At 42.4% G+C, this 22,188-nt stretch overlaps 1 protein-coding gene across 2 annotated transcripts in view; it reads right to left on the reverse strand.

Moving 5' to 3' along the window:
* Window positions 1-606: 606 nt before the first annotated feature.
* The window catches only part of FBXW8 (F-box and WD repeat domain containing 8), a 51,372-nt gene continuing 29,790 nt past the window's right edge, over window positions 607-22,188 (reverse strand). Inside the window, exons 6-12 of one of the 2 annotated variants that reach the window (XM_068653631.1) lie at window positions 20,510-20,706; window positions 19,029-19,238; window positions 8,976-9,103; window positions 5,127-5,300; window positions 3,064-3,180; window positions 2,197-2,341; window positions 607-1,978 (exon numbers count right to left, since the gene is read on the reverse strand). In XM_068653631.1, coding sequence (XP_068509732.1) covers window positions 2,197-2,341; window positions 3,064-3,180; window positions 5,127-5,300; window positions 8,976-9,103; window positions 19,029-19,238; window positions 20,510-20,706 — 971 coding nt within the window. In that variant the 3' untranslated portion in view covers window positions 607-1,978. Of the gene's footprint in view, window positions 1,979-2,183; window positions 2,342-3,063; window positions 3,181-5,126; window positions 5,301-8,975; window positions 9,104-19,028; window positions 19,239-20,509; window positions 20,707-22,188 lie in introns of both variants that reach the window. The other variant, XM_068653632.1, reaches the window with a different exon arrangement.

Raw genomic sequence — 22,188 nt, forward strand, 5'->3', positions numbered from 1 at the left:
TCTTCCAGTACCCCAATGGGGTTGACGTTTGGTCTCAAATTGATGACTAGCAGGTCTTCTCCATGTAAGCCAGCAGATACCTCCATCAATCCAGGTGCATCCATTTTCTAGCAGCTGCCAGGGAGCAGCACAGGCAGACGGACATGTCCTCGCCCCTGGCAGTGCAGAAGGAGAGGGAAGTGGGGAGGTGGATGTCCGGAAAAGGTCTCAACCCACGCTGGCCCAAGGCAAACTTATCTGCTGCTTGCAGCAGGGAGATGAAGAAAGACCAAAGCTGCCCTGAGATAACGAGGCCAGATGAGGAGAGTCAGCAGCTTAACGAGCCGAGGATGTATTAAAGTGAGATGGGGCACAGGGTCACCGCACTGAGGCAAGGAGAACAATGAAGGCGGAAGCTTTCTGTGTTCGGCCACATCAAAAGACACAAGGCTTGAGCAACCCCAGAACTTACTTGTACTACAGGAACTGTTATTTATTTGACAGGTTTCAACTAAGCTCTTGTCCCAGCTATGCGTTCGTGACACTTCTGGCTGTTCCAGGAATAAAGGGGGGGGAGCTGGCTTCCCAGAATGGTGGAGGGAAAAAATAAAATAAGAGACCAAAGGCTTCTTGAAAAGATAAAAATTTATTCGTCAGACAGAATGACCAGAATGACTTCCCCCCTTGCACTTCTTACATTAGTCCATCACCACGAACAAACTCACTGTTAAAGCACAAACACACCCATGAAGGTTGGCCTAGGGGTCATGGAGAACCACCCCAAGCCAAACACAACAAAGAGCTGTGAAATACTTCTTCCAGGCAGGAGGAGGCAGAACAAAGCTCTCCAGGGGCTGCCTCAGTGACCAGAGGAAGCACTGAAGCAATTTCTGTTTGACAGTGCAGCCAGCCCCTCTCTTGCGAAGGCTGATTTAACAGACTGTACTTACAAACTGATTCCATTAAGCCAGCAAAAAGTTGTTAAAACTTAACTCAATTTAAACATGGTTTACATCACCTTGGCTTGCAGCAGGACATTCACAATGGCAGAGGACAAACAAAAAATAATTTTACAACAGTAAAATGTATCCATACAGGACTTGAGATCTCGGTCAGCCTAACTGGCTCTACCTATTTCTGTGCAACCTGTGATTAAGGTAAATCCTTACTCCCTCTTTCACCTGAGGAATTGCATCTTAGCCCTCAGATTCTTTGTAAAACAAGCACAAATTAGCAATGCAGGGGGACTGCAGGCAGTTCATCCCCTCTGCTTATTAAACTGACACGATCAATTGCCAGCTCAGCAGTGAGGAAGGCTTTGGCTTGGCCTGGTGACCATCAGGTGGCACGAAAGGCGTGAGCCAACAAATAAAGTACCTTAGGACTAACCTGAGACATGATGGCCTTGTGTTTCAGTGCACAGGGGTTATTCCACCCTAACAGACCTAAGAACAAAAAGTCACACACACATGGACATATATACAATCAGAAAACATTTAATCTAGGATTTTAGAGACTTAAAAAAAATATTACGTATTTTAAAATAATTTTGATATGTGTGGCCTGCTGAGTTTCCAGGCACCCAGTCTGGACGAGGCCAACCTTCACGTTTCTCTCCATCAGCCTCTGCTCTCCCAAACACCGTAACCCTCTGAGCATATTCCTGTTTCTAGACACATTCTGGTGCACTTAAAGGAAAAGAAGAATGAACAGCTCATTATAAGGAAAGAAACTTCAATCACGTAGGGCTCAGCAAGATGCCTGTCCTTTCCCCTCAGGATGGGCAGGCATCTGCAGGCTAGGAACTCCTCGATGCGCTCCCAGCCTGCCACCATCTCAGCAGTCTGCCACTCTGGGTTCTTGCTTCCTGACCAGCCCACGTTCCCTGCCAAGCTTGGATCAGCGGCATTTTTCCCCGCAAGCAGTGGGAACGAATGTCTGTTTGCACCGAAGTGTGATGCTCCCCTTCGTTCGTCGGTCTCTGTTCCATCAAGCAGACCTTTGAACAGCACAGCAACATGTTTTAGTGGTATGCTCGAGGGCAGTCATACTCTGCTCTGGTTCACAACCCCAGCTTTTTGGGTAAAACTCAGCCCTTTTGATGCGCCTGCAGCTCGTGCAATCTTTTTGGCATTTGTCCCTCGTGAACCTCCTTTTTGCCTACAGCCACGGACTTGGCAGAGAGCTGGACCACTGAAGCCAAGTAAAGTGAGTTACCTAAATGTTATCGTAGGGAACTGCGAGGCCAATGTTGTAGTTGTAGCCAGTCACTTCGTCGTAGGAGGAGCGGCAAATAGGAAGGACACTTTCTACAGCCAGCTGGTCCACTGAGAACTCGTAGGCATAGATGATTCCTCGATGCCTGTGCAAAACACAACCAGGGCAGCACGCTAGCTTAATCATATATTTTAGCAGGGCAAATTAGATTAGATTAGAGTTAGAAATTGCCAGAAAAGACCAAAATTCAGTGCTTCGGAAGATGAATATAAAAACCCATCCCCTCTGCACTGGGGCTATCTGTGCAGATTCGACATGAGAAAACTCCCTCCTGCCTCCTTTCATGGACCCCACCAAGCCCTGGCAACAAACAGGGCTGAATTTAGCAACGCGGAGACATAACTGTCATCTGCTGAAACATTTCTAATCTATTCAGGAAGGGGGAAGGAAGTACATTGTAGTTTGATAGTTCAATTAGACATGCTAACATCCATCTGAGATGCAAATATCAAAACCTGGAGTTTAAATACCAGCAGCTTTCCTTCAGGAGGAGACATCATTACTAATATTAGTCAAGCAAGGGAAGAGCTGTATTCCCTGTCTGGCTTCAGTGGCCTTTAGATTCACCTGCTGAAATATGAAATGCATTTTTTTGGTGTGTGTTCAGAAGTAAACAGCCAATTCATCAGCTGTTCTGAAAGTCTTCTCTCTCTCTTTCTCTCTCTTTTTTTTTTTTTAAAACATGCCATGCCTCTCTGTTACTGCTCTGGATGATGAGTCAGGTGCTTATTGTGCCATTTTTAAACATCTAATAGAGCTGATCTTCGCAGTGCCAAAACTCCTACCCTTCAGAGCTGCCTTACTCACTTGCGGTGCGCAGTAAGGTCATCATCCATGATGCTGCTGCCTCGGGGAGTCTTCTCATCGGGGATGTTTGCAGTGATGAGGCTATGGGAATTAAACCAGATATAGCGGACTGGATGTCTGAAAAATAAACCACAGCACTGAGTGAGATGCCACTTGCATTAGACTCTTAAAATCCAAGCGCAGTAAAGGGTTTGCTCCGGATTAAACAAGAATTCATCTCCTTCAGTGCCCCCTCTATGGACAGAAGCTGGGAATCTGCACCTTTGGCTCCTCTCCTTCTGTCTGAAGTAGATAAACACAGCTTTTATCACCATCTAGTGGACTATTACCAGAATACAGGCCAGAAAATATTTCAGACACTTGGCAGCACACAGGCCATGCCGGATCCGGGCTGCCTGCTTGCCTCTCTGCTGTAAGGACCGCATCTGAGGGATGAGCAGGATGCTTCCCAAAGCCAGCTGCTCAGCCAGGACCTCGCAGCCCCCTCCCAAGCACTGAGCGAGGGATGATTTAGAAATCCACTCTGTGGAACAGGCTACAAGGGCTGGTGTTTCCCCCTCACTGGTGAATAAACCAACCCTGAACCAACGTTTGCTGTTCAAGCAGGGGTAACTCATCAGGTTAAGGGCACTCATCTCCACGGCCCTAACCTTTCTCCTGTCCTCTCCCCTGCTTCTGCCCTCGCTTTCCATTCATGACACTGGCTCTTGGCAGGGATAACAACTCGCACACCTCTTTGGTCTATGAAGGCCTTTTTGATTGAAGTGCTCCTTTCCAAGTCTTATATAGATTAAACAGTATTTTAAACATTTAACCTAATGGTTTCACTTTGAGTACATTTTCCCCTCCACACCAAAGCTCAGCAGATCTGCCCTGCTTGCCCTCCTTCTTGGCATGCTCATTAGTGCTGCTCCAGGAGATAATCAATGCAATATTGTCCTTAATGCATTGGCTGCATCACATTGGGCTTTGTAATTCACGGGGTCAAAAGAGAAGGAGATACCTGCTATTAATCAATGACAACTCCAACATGAACTTCTCTGACTGTAAATACCTCATCTGCCTCCTCTGTGGGGAAGAGGCATTAAAAGAAAAAAAAATCAGGATGTATCTGTTCATTTTATTAAGAACAGGGCATCACTCAGTGGCTAAATCCTTGAGGTCTTCATTCAGACAAAGCAGACTCGCTGTGAATTTTACCTTGATCAGAAAATTGTGATTTGTAGCAACTAACAGTCTTCTGTCAATTCCAGGGTACTGATCTCAGCTTGTACTTTCAGCACTAAACATTTTGTGCTTTCAGTACAAACTGTTACTCCCTTATCAGCGTCCCCGAGTTTAAATCCCAATCTGGCTTCGCCCGTCACTGCTAAGGGAATGCACAAAGGAGGTGAACAGAAGCTCAGGTACTGTACCAGGGTGCAGAGGACAGAGACAGACACAACCAGTTACACTGAAGCCAACAGCCAGAAGTCCAGCATTTTAAATCCAAGTATAAAGTAAATACTGGTTGACACTGATAAAGTAAAATACTTGTTGAAGATAGGGCAGAGAGAAGAAGCTGAGGTCTAAAGGTTCCAGGGGGGTGGATGGGTCAGAGAAGGAGCAGGGGAAAAGCAGCAGCAGCAAGTCCTTGGAAGTAACACAGAAAAGGCAGGGGAGATTTTGGGGGGAAATCAGTCCTCTGGTGGAAGTTTTTTTCTTTGGGGGTTGGAACTAGATGATCTTTCACGTCCCTTCCAGCCCAAGCCACTCTATGACTCCACAAAGATGCCAGCTGAGCTCTATGGAAAATCTAGGGGTGAAAAAGCTTTCATTCTCCATTCCCTAGCTGAAGCACTCTTTAACTATGAAGTAAAAAGCCTCTGAAAGCTCATGGTGCACAGAAACACACACATGAATCCAGGCTGGTTCTCAAATCACAGGAAAACAAACAGAACTCACAGAAGCTTTAGATGTGGGCATGTTGTTATTTTGGTCCTGGATCATCCCATTCCCACATTCCTCCTGGCTGCCAGACCTGACAAAAGCCCTTGCGTAAGATCCCATGTAGACAAAGTTACCTGGCATGCGTTTCCCAGAGCTTGGTGCCCATCCGCTGATCCCACACGCACACCATGCCCTCTTCTCCTCCGCTGACAATCTTCCAGTCATCCATCTGTACCGCAGACACCCCTAACCGGTGGGCGTAGAGGGAGCACAGCGATTCGCTTTTGCGGAGGTCGTACACCCTGACCCTAAATGAAAGCAGATTAAGGACAGAGATAAAAGTGGCTGTGGATCTGCAGCTGCAGATATTAAGTGTATTTTCAACCAAACTGAACCACCAGCAATTCACCCAGCCTTTTGCAGAGAAAAGATCACAGGAATCACTTGAAATACAGAGTAGGAGATAAGGTCCTGGCTGAGGTCCTTCCACAGCACCAGCTCACTCAGTAGCAGCTTGACACTTCTTTGTGCCACTGTATTTTCACTCGGCCAGCTATTATCAAAGATTTTTTAATGCAGACTTCTCCCAGCCTTCAGGCTCTTGCTGTCTTCTTTGTAAGCCATAAGTGAAAGAAACAGTAAGTGAAATTTGGAGAAAGCTCCCCTAAATCTGTTCCCCTCAAACCGGTAGCAATGCTGCAAGGCATAAAGGATCATGTATTTGGCATAGCGCTAACATACCCTACCCCTCTGTACCCAACCCATGTCTGCTAAGGCCTAGGAATAATAATATTACAAATATCACGGAAAGGACAAGCTATTATTATGAAGATCGAGGAAGTGAAAACATGCAGCAAATCATGAGACAAATCAAGGTTTCTACACTTGAGTTAATCACCAATACTGAAACAGAGCTATCCACAAGTACCCAGCAGACAGTATCTCTTCTGGAAAAGGTTTCAAAAACACTCCTAGTGACTTTGGGCACCTTTTAGGTACATCTGACTTTCAAAAGTTATTGAATGAAGAGTTTGAAGAGAGACTTATTGAAGATAAGACTATGTTTAATGAAGCAGAATGTTAGAAAAAGAGCTTATGATTTCAACCAGTGCAACAAGTCCACAAGAATAAAGCTAATGGTGTTAAGTTTTAAATCCAGTACATGCCACAAAGAGTATGTTTTCTGTTCCTTATGTATCAAGACTAAGAGATAAAGCAAAGTGCATGAGAGAATAAAAAAATGCAGTGAGTGAAAACAGAAGTAAAGGGGAAATACTGATCTCAGCTGAAAAGAAGCCAGAGAAAGTTCCTCCCAGCTGAGGGCTATCAAGAATGAAACCATCAGGTACACATTAATTCAAAAAAAGGCCAAAACACACTTGTTCCAATACATTAACTGTATTTTGTTCAATACCCCCGCTATGATCCTAATGGTGTTGCAAGTCTTTCCTTTTCCTTTCTCAAATGGAGATTGCATCATATGATTTTACAAATAACACATTTCGGCAACTGAAATAAAAGGCCGCGGAACAGTCCAAAACTCCAACAGAGCAACATCCATCTGACACGCAGAAAAACATGCTGGAACAGAGCGAGGAGCACGCTTTGTGTGGCTCTGCACTCACCCTTAGGAAAACCCCCTCACAACAGTTGCTGATGGCAAAAAGGACTTCTTGCTTTCTCCAAATCCAGCAGAGAAAAGCTTTGGCTACACATTAGAGCTGTGCTTTGGGTAAGGACGGAGCGGTTTGGAAGCGTTCACACTCAGCGCTCTCCCTGTCTTCCTGCATGTGTTCTGTGTGACAATCAAAGCTTCTTCTGTTTGGTAAGCACAGTTGGAAACAAAGATCTGATTGTGTCCTGGTTATTTCATTAGCAAGGACCCAGGTTTCAGGCAGGTGTCCATTCTGGCACACCCCTGGAAGAATTACAGGCACACTTGAGTTGCTCAGATGGTTTTTTGTTTTGTTTTTTAAAAAAAGGGAAAGCATTTTGCAAATCTAATGTGATGCTCTGATGCAGACCTGGCATGGCCCTCCATCTCCTGCCTCAGCAGCTGGGCTCAGTGGGAGCACATCAGATGCATCCTAGTTCAAGGGAGCTGTAAGGAAAGCCTTCTTGTGCCCAGGCTTTGACTCTCCTGTTTGAGTGCTTGTGCAGTAAGCTCACTTGCCTTTAGGAGAAGACGGAATACGTGTTTTGATCCACACTTTTCAGTAATGGTGTAACACTGGGTTTGCCATGCTTGCTCTTCCAATGCTATTTACTCACTATCTCGGGTCCCACCAAGAAAAAAGCTGCTGTCGTGCAGTGCATCAGCACACACTCCCTATTACCAGATCTTGTACTGGCGTGAAGCACAGCAAAGTAATCAAATAAATCACCAGTGCTTCAGGAGTAATTTTTGAGAGTTTCACAGGTCCTACCAAAAACGTTACTTCAATGGGATCATCCATCATACTTTTCAAAATCATAGCTTTGACTAACAGAACAGCATACGCCAGCAACATTTTGGAAGTGCTATATTTAATTACAACAAGACATCTTCCCAGTGGCCATGTGGCAAGGTCTCTATTTAGTACACTTGCTACATAACAGGGCTATGGAGCTTCGAGTCACATCCCACCTGTAGGTAAATTATCCCACATATTAATACCTTTCACGCAGCACTGCAGGAGAAACTGACCTTTGACATACACGTGGTCCTGTCTCCTGGATGCCAAACTTATTTGCTGAACTATTGATTCCTAACCTCTTGTTATTTTAGTGATGGTCAGCCCCTGAACTCAGTCAATGCTTGAGCTGAACAACAGAAAAGCTTTCTGGAGGGGAAAGGGCAAGACGTTTACTCTGATATAAAGGGAGTGAATTTTAAATCTCACTTAAAGGATATTAACTTTATCTACTCTCTCATCAATGTGGGAAAGATTAAAATCGCAGGTAGTTTTACCAGGGTGCTTTGAAAAATCAATTATCTGCTTTTAGAGGGGGGAAAAAAAAACTCTCAAGGAGTCAATTACACCTATCAAACTTCAGATATTTCCTTTATCCTCTTTGCTGAGGAAGTGTGAGGTTTGATTCCACTGCCTATTCACTGAGAAGGAAAAAAGCTGTTTGACAAAATAATCATTTTTGCAAGCTGCTGCACTGGCGGGACAGAGGTCTGGGATTTGGCAAAGGGAAGTATCCGCCTTACAATCTGATACCCACCGCCACACCAGACCACCACCTGCAGCCTGATGCCCAGTGCAGAAAGGAGGAGGGAAGGAACAGGGAGCCATTAGAGACTGGCTCCTCGCCATCCCACATCTCCTTTGGTGCACTGGATCAGACCCCACAAATAACTAGCCAAAAAAGAAAACCTAAAAATTGGACTCAAAGGGTCTTTTTAAGCACTTTAATCCTTTCGCACTGACTGTTCCCAGCGCGTCCATTCCTGGCACCAGATATTGTGCAGGGAAAATCCTACTCCCCAAGCCAAGGAGTTAAAGAGAAAGCTGCTAATCAGCTAAATAGAAGCTGGAATCTGTTCATATGAAAGTCTCTCTTTTTTTTTTGTCACCTGAGGGACATCACAGTGTTCCGAAATACACTCTTGACATCATTTGGCAGACGGACCCATCTCATCCTACATGATTCATCCCTTAGGTTATTTTTTTAATATCAGAAAGTGAGCTTTTAAATGCCAAACTAATTTTGCGGGTGGTGGTGGGGAAGTGGAAGATATTCCAAGTGGTCTCGCTGGGCTGTACACCAACTGCGTCCACCAAATGGCTTAAAAAGAAAGTCTTCCCATGGAGCTTTCTGAAACAAAGCAAACTGGCAGCCACATCCAACTATTACCTAATATTTTGTTCCTGAAGTTCACGCAGGCTGCATTTGAAACATTAGAGGAGAAACAAATTCTAGCAGGTCCAGATGTAGGACAGCAGGACAGGAAGTAAGCTAATTTGAGAAGGGTTACAGCTCTTGGTAGTACCTACCTTCTGTCTTTATTGCCTGTAACGAGCATGTTTGGAGGACTGTCCTGGAGGTTGACGCATGTGAAGTCACCCATCGAGTTGCCCAGCTTCTTTAGACACTGGCTTGTTTCCAGGTTGTAAATAAGAACCTGGCAGAAAGAGAACAAACACCGGCTAAATGTAGCATGAGCCCAACTAGATATTGCTGCAGCGGGAAGTAGAGCAGAGTTAGTATTGTCTCGATGCTCTAACAAGTAGCCAACACACACATCTATCCCTATCGAGATGGGCAACAACATATATTTAAAAAAAGGGAGAAAGTTTCACAGTGGAAACCACTGCAAAGCAGAGATTCAGGGCTCATGTCAACCAGCAGCAGATAGGTTTAGGTCTCAGGCAGTCAGAGAAAGCCATACAGATTTTCTCTCTCTCTCTCTTTTTTTTTTTTTTTTTTTTTTTAAAGGTTTACATGGAAAAGCAAATCATTTCTTTACCAACTTGAATATTGGAAAGAATAGCAAAAGTAAACAGCATCAACATTTGGTAAGTTTAGACAGATGGACTGTTCAAGACAGACTCAATCAACTAGAGCGAAAATTACAGAGCAGAACCGAGCACTGACTCAGCGCTGACAGGCCCTGCGATAGGCTTTGTGCAGAGCGCTCAACAAACAGATTCAGAGACATAACATCTGAAATGGCAGATCAGATGGGAAAGGAATAAAAACATCTCGGATTTTAAGCAATATTCAAGATGATGCCGCCAAAGACTGGAAGAGAGGTACGCCTTGTTTCCCTTCTGTTCACCCTCCTGTCCGTCGGTTTAATCACATTCGCTGTCTTTCCTGGGGGGCCAGATGAGATTTATCTATTTGGGCGTTTCAGCGAGAGGGAAGAAGTATTTTTAGAAACAGAAAAACATACTGGGCAAATCCCAGTGAAGCTCAGCACAGTTCCTGGTTTTACATGAACTTGGAAAAATTATTAGATTTCATGGTGATGCTCCTTTAATTAAAAACCAAAGGAATAAAAAAAACAAACCCTATGACCATGAGAAGAGTAACAGTATTTAAAACAACAGAAAAAATCCCTATGGTTTCCATGGCAACATCAGCATGGCTATGTCAATGTCACTTGAATACTCTTAACTTCTACTTTTCTGTAGAAAAAGCACACAGCTTAATAAATATTACACTGCCTGTGCACATTATTTCAACATTTGCCAGAACAGCGATTGTGATGCTGTCTGGCCTTTTACTTCCTAGCTGTACAATTTTAACATGCATCTGAAAGGTTGAATTAAGAGAGCAGGAGATCATTTTGTGATGGATGCCTCCAGGCTACAAAAACAAACCTTTATAAATCTCTAGGAATACTGCAAAGATGGGCAGGTTTCCTCCTCCTGCCCCCATTTCTCCAAGCTAAAAGGAAGGCTTAGTTTTATACATGGATATTATCAGCTTCCTACCAGAATCAGCACATTCATATCCAATTTGCTCAGTTGCTTACATTTATTATCTCCTAACCAGTTCCAATTCCCAGCCTTGTCTTCATTAAGTTATCTGCTGTTTTACTGCTGTTCAAATTACTTGCCTTGAATATGGGTTTTCAATGTTTTTTCATCCCTGAAACCCCCCAAAACAAAGCAACTTTAGCCAAGCTCTGTACAGCAAGAGACACTCTACCTTTGCATGGAGACTTGGGACGTAAAAGTTGCTAAAAATTAACTTGAACTTCCATACCTACTGAAAAGGCGGCTACAAATTGATTGAAAATGTTAGTCATTAAGGTGCAGAGCAACACGCAGCCTTTTCTCACTTGCAGAGCAGTTTCCAACAGCTCACTAACCAAAACCAGGGAGAATGACATTCTGGCAAAGATGCTTTGCAGAGTTTTCAGTGCAAAGGAAATTAATATCTCTGCCTGGCAACCGAATTTCTCCTTGGAAAGTTTTGAACAAAAGACAAAGTCAATAAACTGCTGAATTCAACTTATAAACGATAAAGGATGGGGTCAACAGCAATATATTCCAGCTCCCAATTTGTGCCCCTGAACCAGCCCTTCCCAGCTGTACATTACAACTCTGGAGAAGAGAGGGCCAACTGCTTCTTCCTCCAAAGTCCCCTGGGGCTAATACTTAAAGTGAGCATCCATAAACTATTAATTTCTCTAAATGACCAGAGCTCCCATCCACCCCATAAACATACAATACATACTTGAACATGCAGTTATGAGCATGAAAGACTGTAATGAAAAATTGCTTCCACACAGCATTTAAAGTTTCCACTGTTTTCAGTCTGAGCAGATGTCCCCATACTCTCCTGTTGTAGTCTCAATTTAGACTTGTGACAACCCTTACATGCAGGCAGCAGCAGCTGAAAAATGACTTCTCTCCACCTAACTCGTAGATGCCCATCACTTTAAAAATGTTTGCATCTGTAAGAAAGAGAATCTATAAAAGTAACAGTTCAGATCCATGAAATGTGGGGAAAAGCTTTTGTCTTCATCACCTTCTTCTACCCCTTCCAATTCCTTCTCTTCTCATGTCAGCCTTCCTTCTTTGGAAGATTGCTTTTAAATTTATTTTTTTTATAACGCACCTGTGTATTTCTAGCCAATTAGCCCTACCATTTGGAAGGAAGGTGCTCTTTGTGGTTTTCAGCATTCAAGCTTCTCCCGTCTTTAAATTGAACTTCTGTCTTGAACAATTTTATGGTCTGTAAATGAATTTCAAAACCTTATGCTGACAACCTGATAGGTAAAGAAACAAAAGGAACTCAGAATGCATTTTAAGGTCTGAATAATAATTTCTTGAAGACAAGGGTTTTAAAAGCATACTGATGACAATTTTGAAGTTGCTAGAACACTTCTGATGAGCTCTTCTCTAATATCCCAAGGCAACAAGGATTTTCTTTACAAAGGCCAAGGAAAAAGAATGAAAATACCTGGTCAATAGGGACTTGAAATAAGGGCCTGTATGTTAAAGGGCAGATAAAGCATAAGATCTTTAGGAGGTTTATAATCCTATAATGCACACTGCAAGGGGATTACCCTTTTAAAGACATTTATAATCCTATAATGGACACCCAAGACCAGTGACCTAATAGGTACAGGACCGAAGGTAAGCGAACCAAGAGCACTTGGGTGTGAAATGAAGTACCCTGGGATAACACACTAACGAGCATCCCTGCCCCCCCCGGGACTTCTGGGACACAGAGGAGGAAAAGCATTAAATACTCCGTGCAGATGTATCAGGATCTAGCACACAAAATAAAAAGCGTTACCTATTAACATTGCTCAAATGAAAAAGTCTAAGTTATTGGCTGAGAGCCAGGCAATCTCCCAGAATGCTTAATAATTCAACAAGCCAGAAATAGCTAGAGTACCTTTACCATTATGTTTAGTTAAAGACCACAGAGATTAGAAAACACATTATCCATCTCAGAGGCGATTCTTTCCATGTTACAAGTCCCTTAACGACCTTTACCATCTCTCCCTCTCTCTCTCTCTCTTTTAATAAGGCTGAGCAAATGGGACTTCATTTTATCCGATTGCCACAGACTGGTGGTATTAATTATTCATGCTCGTACTCTCTTTTGTTAAGGCAGTGCATTAGACTAATTTCCCTCTTTACTGCCTACGTTGGGCAAGTCTCAACCCGTGGTCACCATCCTGATAGACGCGCTGAGACACTGGTGAGTTCCTTAGGAGAGGCAGAGGAAGAAAGGCAAACTCACTGTACTCCAGGAAACTGCAGATCGGTGGGTACGGGGAACTCTAAATGCCGTCCAAGAACTCGAGAAAGAAGACTAAATTAATTCACAAAGAATTAAATCTCCGTAGCCAGAAGAGCTAAGCTGTGAGCTTTGTTACATCTCGCAGCTAAGTGAGGTCAAGCACGGTCTATGTACTCTGGTTGAGATATTTCCAAGAAAAACCAAGGAACTGAAGGAAATGCTGTTGATGGAACTCTTCCATGCATGTCCAATACCCCAGCAGGTGTTTCGGGATCCTGCGTCGTTGGAGATGTCTTTTTTGGACGGAACATTAAAACAACAAATCCCCAAGCACTTGTTATCAAAGAGCCTGTGGTACTTTCAGCAAGAGCAGGGGTGTTCAACCCACCGTCCTGGCCGACAGCCAGCAGACAACTGCTTTGTGAAATCGCAAGCTTCCCCTGCAATCACGCTTCTGCTTCTTGTCCTGACTTACCGCATCTCGGGGCTAGTAAAACGCTGTCTCACAACTGGGTGAAGCACTTTTTATATATATAATATACATAATTCTTCTTCAGATGAAGTATTAAACAGAATATCATAAGCACTGGCAAAATATATGCCAGCAAACCGTGTCCACAAAGCCTACATCCCTTTCCTTATTGAGTAACACACGATATATTCGAGAACTACTTTCTCAGAAAGAGCTGTCTAGGACAGAGGTTTTTAGCTGTGACTATAAAGAGCAGTAAGTAGTGGATCAAAACAACATCAAAAGCTTCAAAATCTAAGATCCCCAAAGATGCAGAGGAACAAGCAGCAAGACCGGGAACAAAATTTGCATTTATTTTCAGATTATCATTCTCCTCCTTTCCTTCTGTCCATCCCTCTGCCAACCACAGAAAACACTGCCTGAGTACACACGAATACTGCCAACAAAAGAAGGGGTCATGAAATTTCAAGTCCACCGTCAATAAAAAGGGAACTGGTTTTTGCTCAGGTTAATACCATTCAATCCAGAGAATATCTACAAAAGTGATAAGGCTACTTCATATGCATTTGCAGGAGAAGTCATCAAATTAAGTACAACATATGGCACACACCGCTGCAAGTATGAATTTTATTTCTAAAGGGATGTGGAAAAAAAAATGTTTTCAAAGTTTACAAGCCTCGGGGGCACAGTTTCCCACTGCAACTGTATTGAATTGCCTACTGTAAATAAGGCACATAACACTGCAACAACAACAAAAAAATTTGACTATTAACAAATGCAAGGTCAGCATATTGATACTTGTACACAGAGATAAGTGTTCTGGCTCCATAAATTTAAAGATGAGCTAAGATTTAAAAGGAGCAGATGAGGGAGACAGACAGACAATCAGAGAGAAAGAAAAAGAGTAAATCATACACAAAACAGCCAGTAAAAAAAAAAAAATAAAAAAAGCAGTTAATATACATGAATAATGGATGTTTGATTTAAAAGCAGTTTACTCCAATATGATGTAATTTTTGACAATCAGCCAGAGAGACTATTTTGCAAGTTCTTGCCAGATATAAGTCATTGTGTAAAGCTGGTAACACAACCATTTCTCCGAGCATGTGGAAAATTGACTTTCATGCCATCCTAAAGGTGACTTTATGCTGGCAAACAAGCACTCTTATTTCACGTGAGCTTAGCTGCAGCAAGCAGCCTTAAGCAATACTTAAAAACCCGCACAGAGAATTGCAAAAATAACAGTCTGAGCAGTTTGCAGCAAATCCAGCAGCTCAGATGCCAGCTACCTGTTCCTCCAAATGCCCACACCTGCCAGAAAGTCACGTATAAAGCTAAAAGCAAGCAGAATACAGCTTTTCCCTTTAAGTCTTCCTTTGACTGGAGCTGAAAGTAAGACTCCACGCTGGTGGCAAGCAGCGGAGCCAAGCACCGTGCAGGCAAGCACTGCACAAGCTTGGGCAGTGCAATTCTGCCAATGCACCTGCAACCCCTGCTGTTCCAGCACTGGACACTTTGTGGGCATGGGCTGCCAGCCCCCAGCACTGTGCCAAACCTGATGGGTTTCTGATGTGGACAGATGTCTGCTAGGACCTAGAATGAGGGCACCAGACTCATTTAACTTGTGGCTGAAGACTGATGTAAGAGTCAGGTACCCTGAGATGAATGAGTATTATGTTTACACATCAAACCACCCACCCATTAAGATGCAAGCCCTAGCCCAGAAACGCTCTTTCCCTAACCTAAGAATAAGGTAGGTGAAAGGAAGGCAAAGTAGTCCTTAAAAACTAATGAATTCTCTTGGTTTCACAGATTAGTACCTTAAATATACACAGCACATCCTAGCAGCTACGTTTTCAAAACCTGAGATACTTGCCACCTAGGAAACTGTGCCAATTTTGAGGTAGTCATATTAATGTACAAATAATGAAAAAGAAAGTCATTGACAGCAGTCAGTAGAAAAGGTTTTTTTTTTTTTCCCTTTTAACTTGCAAAATTATTTTTGGTCATTTACAAGCATAGAAAAATCAAGATGGATTACTGCTACTTTCCAGCTAGGCAGAGGTTAACCAATGCAAAATCATCCTGTAAAATTTCTGCAAGGAAAACTTCTGGTCTCTCTGCTGGACGGTATTCCTTGCAGTGCCTGACTTACGGGCAAATCCCACATGTTCAAAATCACTCACCAGCAAGACCTGCCCTGCTACGGGTATGAAAACAAGAGTTCATGAAGATCAATTTAGTGAAAATGAGACTATTTACAAGGTTCACGGTGGTTAAGAAAACTGAAAAACACTTACAGAATATTGAAATCTTTGGAACTGGAGACATTATGACACCGAAAGAGACCATGCAAGCTTACCAGTACACAAAGAAGAGGAATTCAGTTAAAATTAAGTACAAGATGTAAAGGTTCATGTAGAACAGCTCTGACCTAAAAATATCATCTAGGAGAAACTGTGAAGTACGAGATTCAATTTAAAGGATTATTTTAAAATTTGTGATTTCATTTTTTTTTCAGTTAATATCAGTTCAGATAACTCATGTTAGCAGGCAGCTGAAGAACTCTGTGGAAATATTAAACAGAGGTACAGAGAGGCAGTATTTCCATCACTGATGAGAAAAGACAGGTAATATTGAACAACATTCATCAAGTAGAAGCTAATCATGAGCTCAAAAAAGAAGAAAAAGTGACAGCATAACAAACAAACAACTCCCTGAGATCAGGCATCTGATCTCAACATATCTTGCCTTTTGTTTTTAAGATGGAGGATCTAAACCAATTACTGTCCTCCTTTCACCCCCATCTACCTGTTCTGAAATATTGGATACGTCTGTGCAAAAAAAAACAAAAACAAAATATAGACACACTCTGAAGTGTCTTATGCATGCAACACAAGAAGTTCAAAGTTACGAGTTTGAAATTCCCTTGCATACTGTGAAGTTTCTTTGCTGCAAAAAGAAAACAAAAACCACAACCTCCCATCACAACAGGAGGTAATCACCAATAACTGCTGAAAACATAAGATGATTTCAGCTAAATTTTAGATAAAAGTATTTTTGCCCCCTCAAAAGAATGAATTACCTATAAATTTCACAGAAATAATCCACATCAAGAGAGAGCTCATGTGAGGTTACAGTAGGAGCCCAGACTTACTTGACAGCAGAAGGTCCATTCAGGGATGCTTATAAACATACCAACTAGGAGGAAAGCTTCAGTGAGATCTCCCCATCAGTGAGACAAAAGCATCAGCAATGAGATAATGTTAATCCTGACAGCCACAGCACTACCTTCTTCGGAGATTTATATCCTGACATGAAGAGGACCAAAGCCAGCTCTAGTTTAAAACTGTCGATGCCTGTGGAGTTCGAAATTGGTTTTGCATACAATATGCAAAACCCGAATTGAAACACGTGAACACCACACTTGGTGATGCTGATGCAGATTCGGGATCACGGGTCTCCCAGCTGCATGACTCAGGGGAACATTAAGACTTCTGGACACCATCCCTCAAGGTATGTCTGTTGGATGTCATGAACACCGCTCAAGGTTGAAAAGGAAAGTTTAGGATTTAGTATCTTACCTTATCTCGTGGTACCTTACCTTATTATTACCCATTTATGAGCCAGGATGGAAACAGAGATCTCAGTATTCAAATTTGGTATTTAAGGAAAATAATACATTGTATGTTCAGTTAATACAGCTGAAACAACCCTTACTAAAGATTTATTTATTTTTATGTTCAGCTAACACAAAAGAGTTGGAGGACCACTCAGCAGACTAGCTTTCAAGACACTGCAGCATCCTTGGGTTTTCAGATGCTTACCAAAGTGGAAATTGAACTTTTCCTATAGATGAAGCATTTATATTCCCCCTCTCTCCTGCATGGATGCCTGTCATCTAGTAAGAGGCAAGTCTATGCCACAGATTTGATATTTTTCTCCTCTCCAACATAAAAGTGCCTACAAAATTTATGCCTCAGATCTCTACTCTGCTGTCAAATTTGGTTAAAATTAGACAAAGATTTTAAAAAAGGGGGACAAAGATGGTTTCCCTAACTATATTTTCTTCAGAAAGCAGGTTACCAGTCAGTAACTGTAGGACTGCATGCCTACACTCAAGAAGAAAAATAAAATCCCTTGGGGAAAACAAAGAAAACCCCAAACAGAAGAAACCCGGCTTTTCCATCACAGCTACATCGCCAGAACCAAGCAGGGCTGGAATTCTTCATGAATACGTTTCTGAGATCAACTGCTCTCCCAAAGACAGATTGTCAACCTGTGACCAGCGTAATCAACCCAGGCAAAGTCCCTTCACGTCTGTGCGAGGTGAATAATTATCATAATAGACATTAGTAATTAATTTCCGGCGTGATGTCAGCTGGTGCAGCAATGCCAAACAAGCGTCCTTGTCCAACACAGCCCAGCCGTCTGCACGGCTTCAACCCCGTCTCCCTGATTAGGATGCGTGCTGATGTGCTGCTTAATGCAACCTGCCATCAAACAGCAAATACTTCCGAACTAAATGAGGAAATATGTCCGGCTTTACAGAGCGGCACTCCGGGGCCTAAGGAGGTTTCTCTCTTCCTTTACAAGGCACAAAGGCGATCACCGATGTAATGCTCCTGAATGAGGCAATTTTACCTTCTAACCTCCCACCTCTGGGGGAAAAAAGAATTGGATTAGGACAGCAAAGGAATTAATAAAGACAGCGTGGCCTCGCAGCATCTCTCAACCCTAGAGGTATTTATGGTGGCCTCTGCATTTCCCTGGTGAATGTGAATTTCAAGGGTAAATTAGATGCAGCTGGACAGATTTATTCATAACACAGAGGTAGTCCTAAATAAAGCATTCCTGGTCTAGTTGCTTGCCAGGGAAAACACCGTGTTTTTACACCACAGACCACAGCTCCTTTCATCTGGTTGCTCACCTCCTGCTTCCTACTCCAGCAGCCTGAAGCACTCTCCTTCCCAATTAGTTATTAGCTTATCACATGCCTGAAGTATAACCACAAACAAACAGAATGAAATTAGGGGACGGGCAAATTAGGAAAGATGCAGGAAAGGAATAGATACTCTTCTCGAGGCGCCTGGAAACAGGTCTATCTACAGCCTGGTCCCTGCCCTGGAGTGGGGCATCATGGTGGGGTTGCTCCATCCAGGAGGAGGCTGCTGCCAACTGTGATCTCCAATGGGATTCCACACACAAACAGTTATTTCTGTTACCTGTGTGAGTCTGAAAACTCCCCAAAAAGCCCTTCCTACAAGAAAGTATGTTTGAGAGCAGCTGTATTAGAAGCCATGAGTTTTCAGCAGGGTTACCAGAACAGTGTGGTTTTGACTTACCTTGCCACTGCTAAGATGTGCTGATGAAAGAAGCCACCTGTTTCACTGGGGCTTCAGACCTATGATTATTATTTAGCTTCCTCTAATACAAGAGTCACACCACTCTCACCAGTTTGGAAGTAGCTTAGTTCAAACACCCAAGTGCACACACTGAAAAAACATCCTCCTAGGACTGCACATGGACATGTGCGAGGCTTGACACACTGCTCAGGATGTCCTCATTTGAGAGGTTCAGGGAGGGTATTGTTCTGTTGTTTTTTGTTGTTTTGTTTGTTTTTTGTTTGCTTGTTTTTTGGTGGTGGTGGGGGGGGTGTTTGGCTTGCTTTTGGTTGTGGATTTTTTTTTTTTTTTTTTTTTTGAGACTAGTTCCCCCTAGAGGATCACTGGTGCAGCACAGAGCTGGGACTCAGGAGCAGAGAATGCAAAATATTTACAGTGAATAGCAGGGAAGAAACAGTCATTAGCATGAAAGGTTCTTTTGTTAATTACAAAGGTGTAAAATTATTATAAAAGATAAATACCTGATTGGGCTCATTCAATAACCAGCCAAAGCCTTTGACCCCAAAGGCTGCTTCATGAGCAGACACATCAAGACACGTGACAGGCTGACCATAGACAGAATGGAGAATTTTGCCAGGATCTTCTCCTTTCAGGACATAGACGATGTCTTCTGCAGCTGCCACTGCCACTGGACTCCCCAGAACATCTGGAACCAGATTAAGGAAGTTGACCTAAAAAGAGCAGACTTTTTATTCTTATTTCAGGCTAAAATTCTTTTACATCTCTACTGCCATATGCTGAACTAGCAAAGCTATTGATAACTATTGGTTATCAGCAACCCTGAGTCATCCCAAATTCATTTCAGATGAAGTCCGAGTATCGATTTTGCTTCAGAAACAAGTTTAGCTCCTATGAAATCATGTATTTATGTCCTAAACCAAGAGAGAAGTCAGGACTTGACTACAAAACAACCCAAATTTCAAACCCTTATCTTCTCTTAGACCTCCAGTGTGACATTGGCCAGAATTATGCTGCCCTTCCCATTTCAGTACATGGTTAAGACACCACAGAAAAGTTTACCATGGGAAGGGTTGAAACTCCATAACAGCACAACTGATTTCTAACCCAGCCTTAGAAGAGTGGTATCTTGAGTGTTTCTTTTGTGTGTGGCAAACTGACATCTCACAGTCAGCAAGATGCAGGCATACAACGGATCCAACTATGATGGAGCACAGTGCTGTTTTAACATTTTTACCGTGATACTTCTTAAAATGTTTGGGGATTTTGTTTATTTTTAAGTACCATAAGATTGACTTAGCTTTGAAAGTGGGGATAAATCAGGAATGGCTTAGATCCCGACTTCATATCCATTAGCTATGCAGTCTTTTTTTTCCAATAGAAAAGAAGTTGCAAGACTCAATTTATTCTTACCACACTTCTTTCCCCTTTCCAAAAAATGTTGATACTCTGAGCCACAGCAGAACTTCAGAGAATGGGATAGCTTTCGATTTTTAATTAAAATAGTCTCAAAACTTTAGTGACAGAAGGTGCAACCTAAAGAAGCTGCACGACTAGTTACAGCTTCACAAGTGATACTATTAGCTCATCTGCAGTATCCTGCCTCAGAATTAATCAGATAGCGTTGATCTGGAATGAGACCTTGAGTTTTAGCTCCAATTCTATGCGAGAAAACTGATTTACAAGATGAGCCAACTTAGTTTAATGTTGACAAAAAAAATAATTAAAAACAGCCAACCTCCTGCACCATATGGACTTCTATTCATTTTCACTTGTAGCTTAAGCCAGCATTTCACCCTTGCTCTTCAGTAATGAAAGGTTCATCCATTAACCTGCTAAAAAATCGTAGCCTCTAACTGATAATGCTGTTATCTATTTCATGCAACACTCTTGTAAGATTTTTATAAGATTCCTCTAAACCATATCAAAAATAATTAGCAGATCAGAAGCTCCTGGAACGAAGCTGAGTAGCCTGGAGACTCACCAATTTCTGGATTTCAAATGTTCCTGTAGTTTGCCAGAATCCCTTGTCATCAGGGCTTTCCACTTTGACCTCGAAGCCAGATGCTGTTGCTACCGTTGCACCCTCTGAACCAAGAGCTAAGGCTTGTATCCTCTGATTGTGCTGGTAACGGTGGATTGGCTCTCGCCCTGTCATCAGGCTCCAAACACTAACAGTTCCTTATAATAAAAAAAAGTAAACACTCGTGTTATCTTAGAATTTAAGAAAACCTTGAAAGATCACCTGCTGATGTAAGCTTATAAACATTTTAATTAAAAAGCATGTATACAGAAAAGAGAGTCCAGAGCAGACATTTCAGGATGCTACATAACAACACATAACAGCTTCAGAGAAAACTTTCCAAAATTATGGGTGCAGGCGTTAGAGGCTGTGTTGCTTTCTATACAACACTGACTTTCGGATAACATTGAGGAAATCTGCTCGACTTCTCTTCCTTTTCCACATTTGGAGAAGATCAGACTTAAAGAGGGACCTAAATTCTTATTCTACTACACACATACTTGATCTCAAGTACCACAGAAATAGTGAGGAAGAACCCACATCCAAACTTAAGTCCTTCTGTTGCACACATAAAAGTTTTAGAGTGAAAGACCTGAAGCTCTACACACGCAACAGTCATTCTTTACAGTTAGTTTGCAACCAGCAGCAAAGCTCCCAATCCTGATGCTCTGTAAAACTGAAAAAGCAAGAGTTTAATGCTCTCAGAAAGCCAAAAAGCGCAAACCTCGAGGAATACAGAAGTGCTAGTCGAGAGACGATGCATTTGCAATCGCACATTTTCCCTGCATAGATCACTGATACTCTATTTAAAAGCATGGTACATTAAAGCAATAATCTGAATAAAAGCAACCTTAAGCAATTAGGAGCGTATTACAGACCAGAAGGGCCAGACAGAATTGGAGACTCCTGGGCCACCTTTGCACTGAATTAACTGAGAAGCAATCTTCAGACATGATAGACAGGACTGGAGCTGGAGGAGCCTTCCTTCTACTCAAGTACGGCCATTAATGATGAAATGATTAATGATAGCCATTCCTTCAAAAGGAGACATAAAAGCTCTGACAGACAGCTGTGGACGGGCACCAATGCCAGTTTGCAAACACTCCTCCCGCGTCCCAAAGGAGGTGAAGCAAGAGTGTGGTAATGAAACTGCACATAGTGAAATGGTATCTAAATGAGTTTAAATTGATTTATGTTTGCTTTTGTAAAGATTATTTGGTATCTGGAAAGTGCTACCGATGTGAAATAATGCAGATAATCCTTAAGATCCCTGTCTAATGGCACTCCCACTGAATATTTATATTCCTCGCCATGGGAATGAGTACCATAATGGGGACCATTTTTGTTTTATTAGGGATGCATATTTAAATTAATCTGCTATTTGCCTAAACAATTAGCTGCCTCTGTTTGTTTACACAAAGCCAAAACTGCAATTAGGCTTCCATCAAAAAGATAAGTCCCGACTAAAACTGTCCCAATGGAGTCATAAGGGCTCAGAGCAGAACTTCCCAAAATTACTTCTTAGCATAATGGTAATTATGTTAATTGCTTGAAAGGTAAATAACTGCTGAACTGGTTTTGAAAAACAGAACGCTGGCCTGCATCACGCAGACTTACACTTAAAACAAGTTAACAAATAC

This window comes from Anas acuta, chromosome 17, assembly GCF_963932015.1.
Source record: "Anas acuta chromosome 17, bAnaAcu1.1, whole genome shotgun sequence".
Classification (NCBI taxonomy): Eukaryota; Metazoa; Chordata; class Aves; order Anseriformes; family Anatidae; genus Anas; species Anas acuta.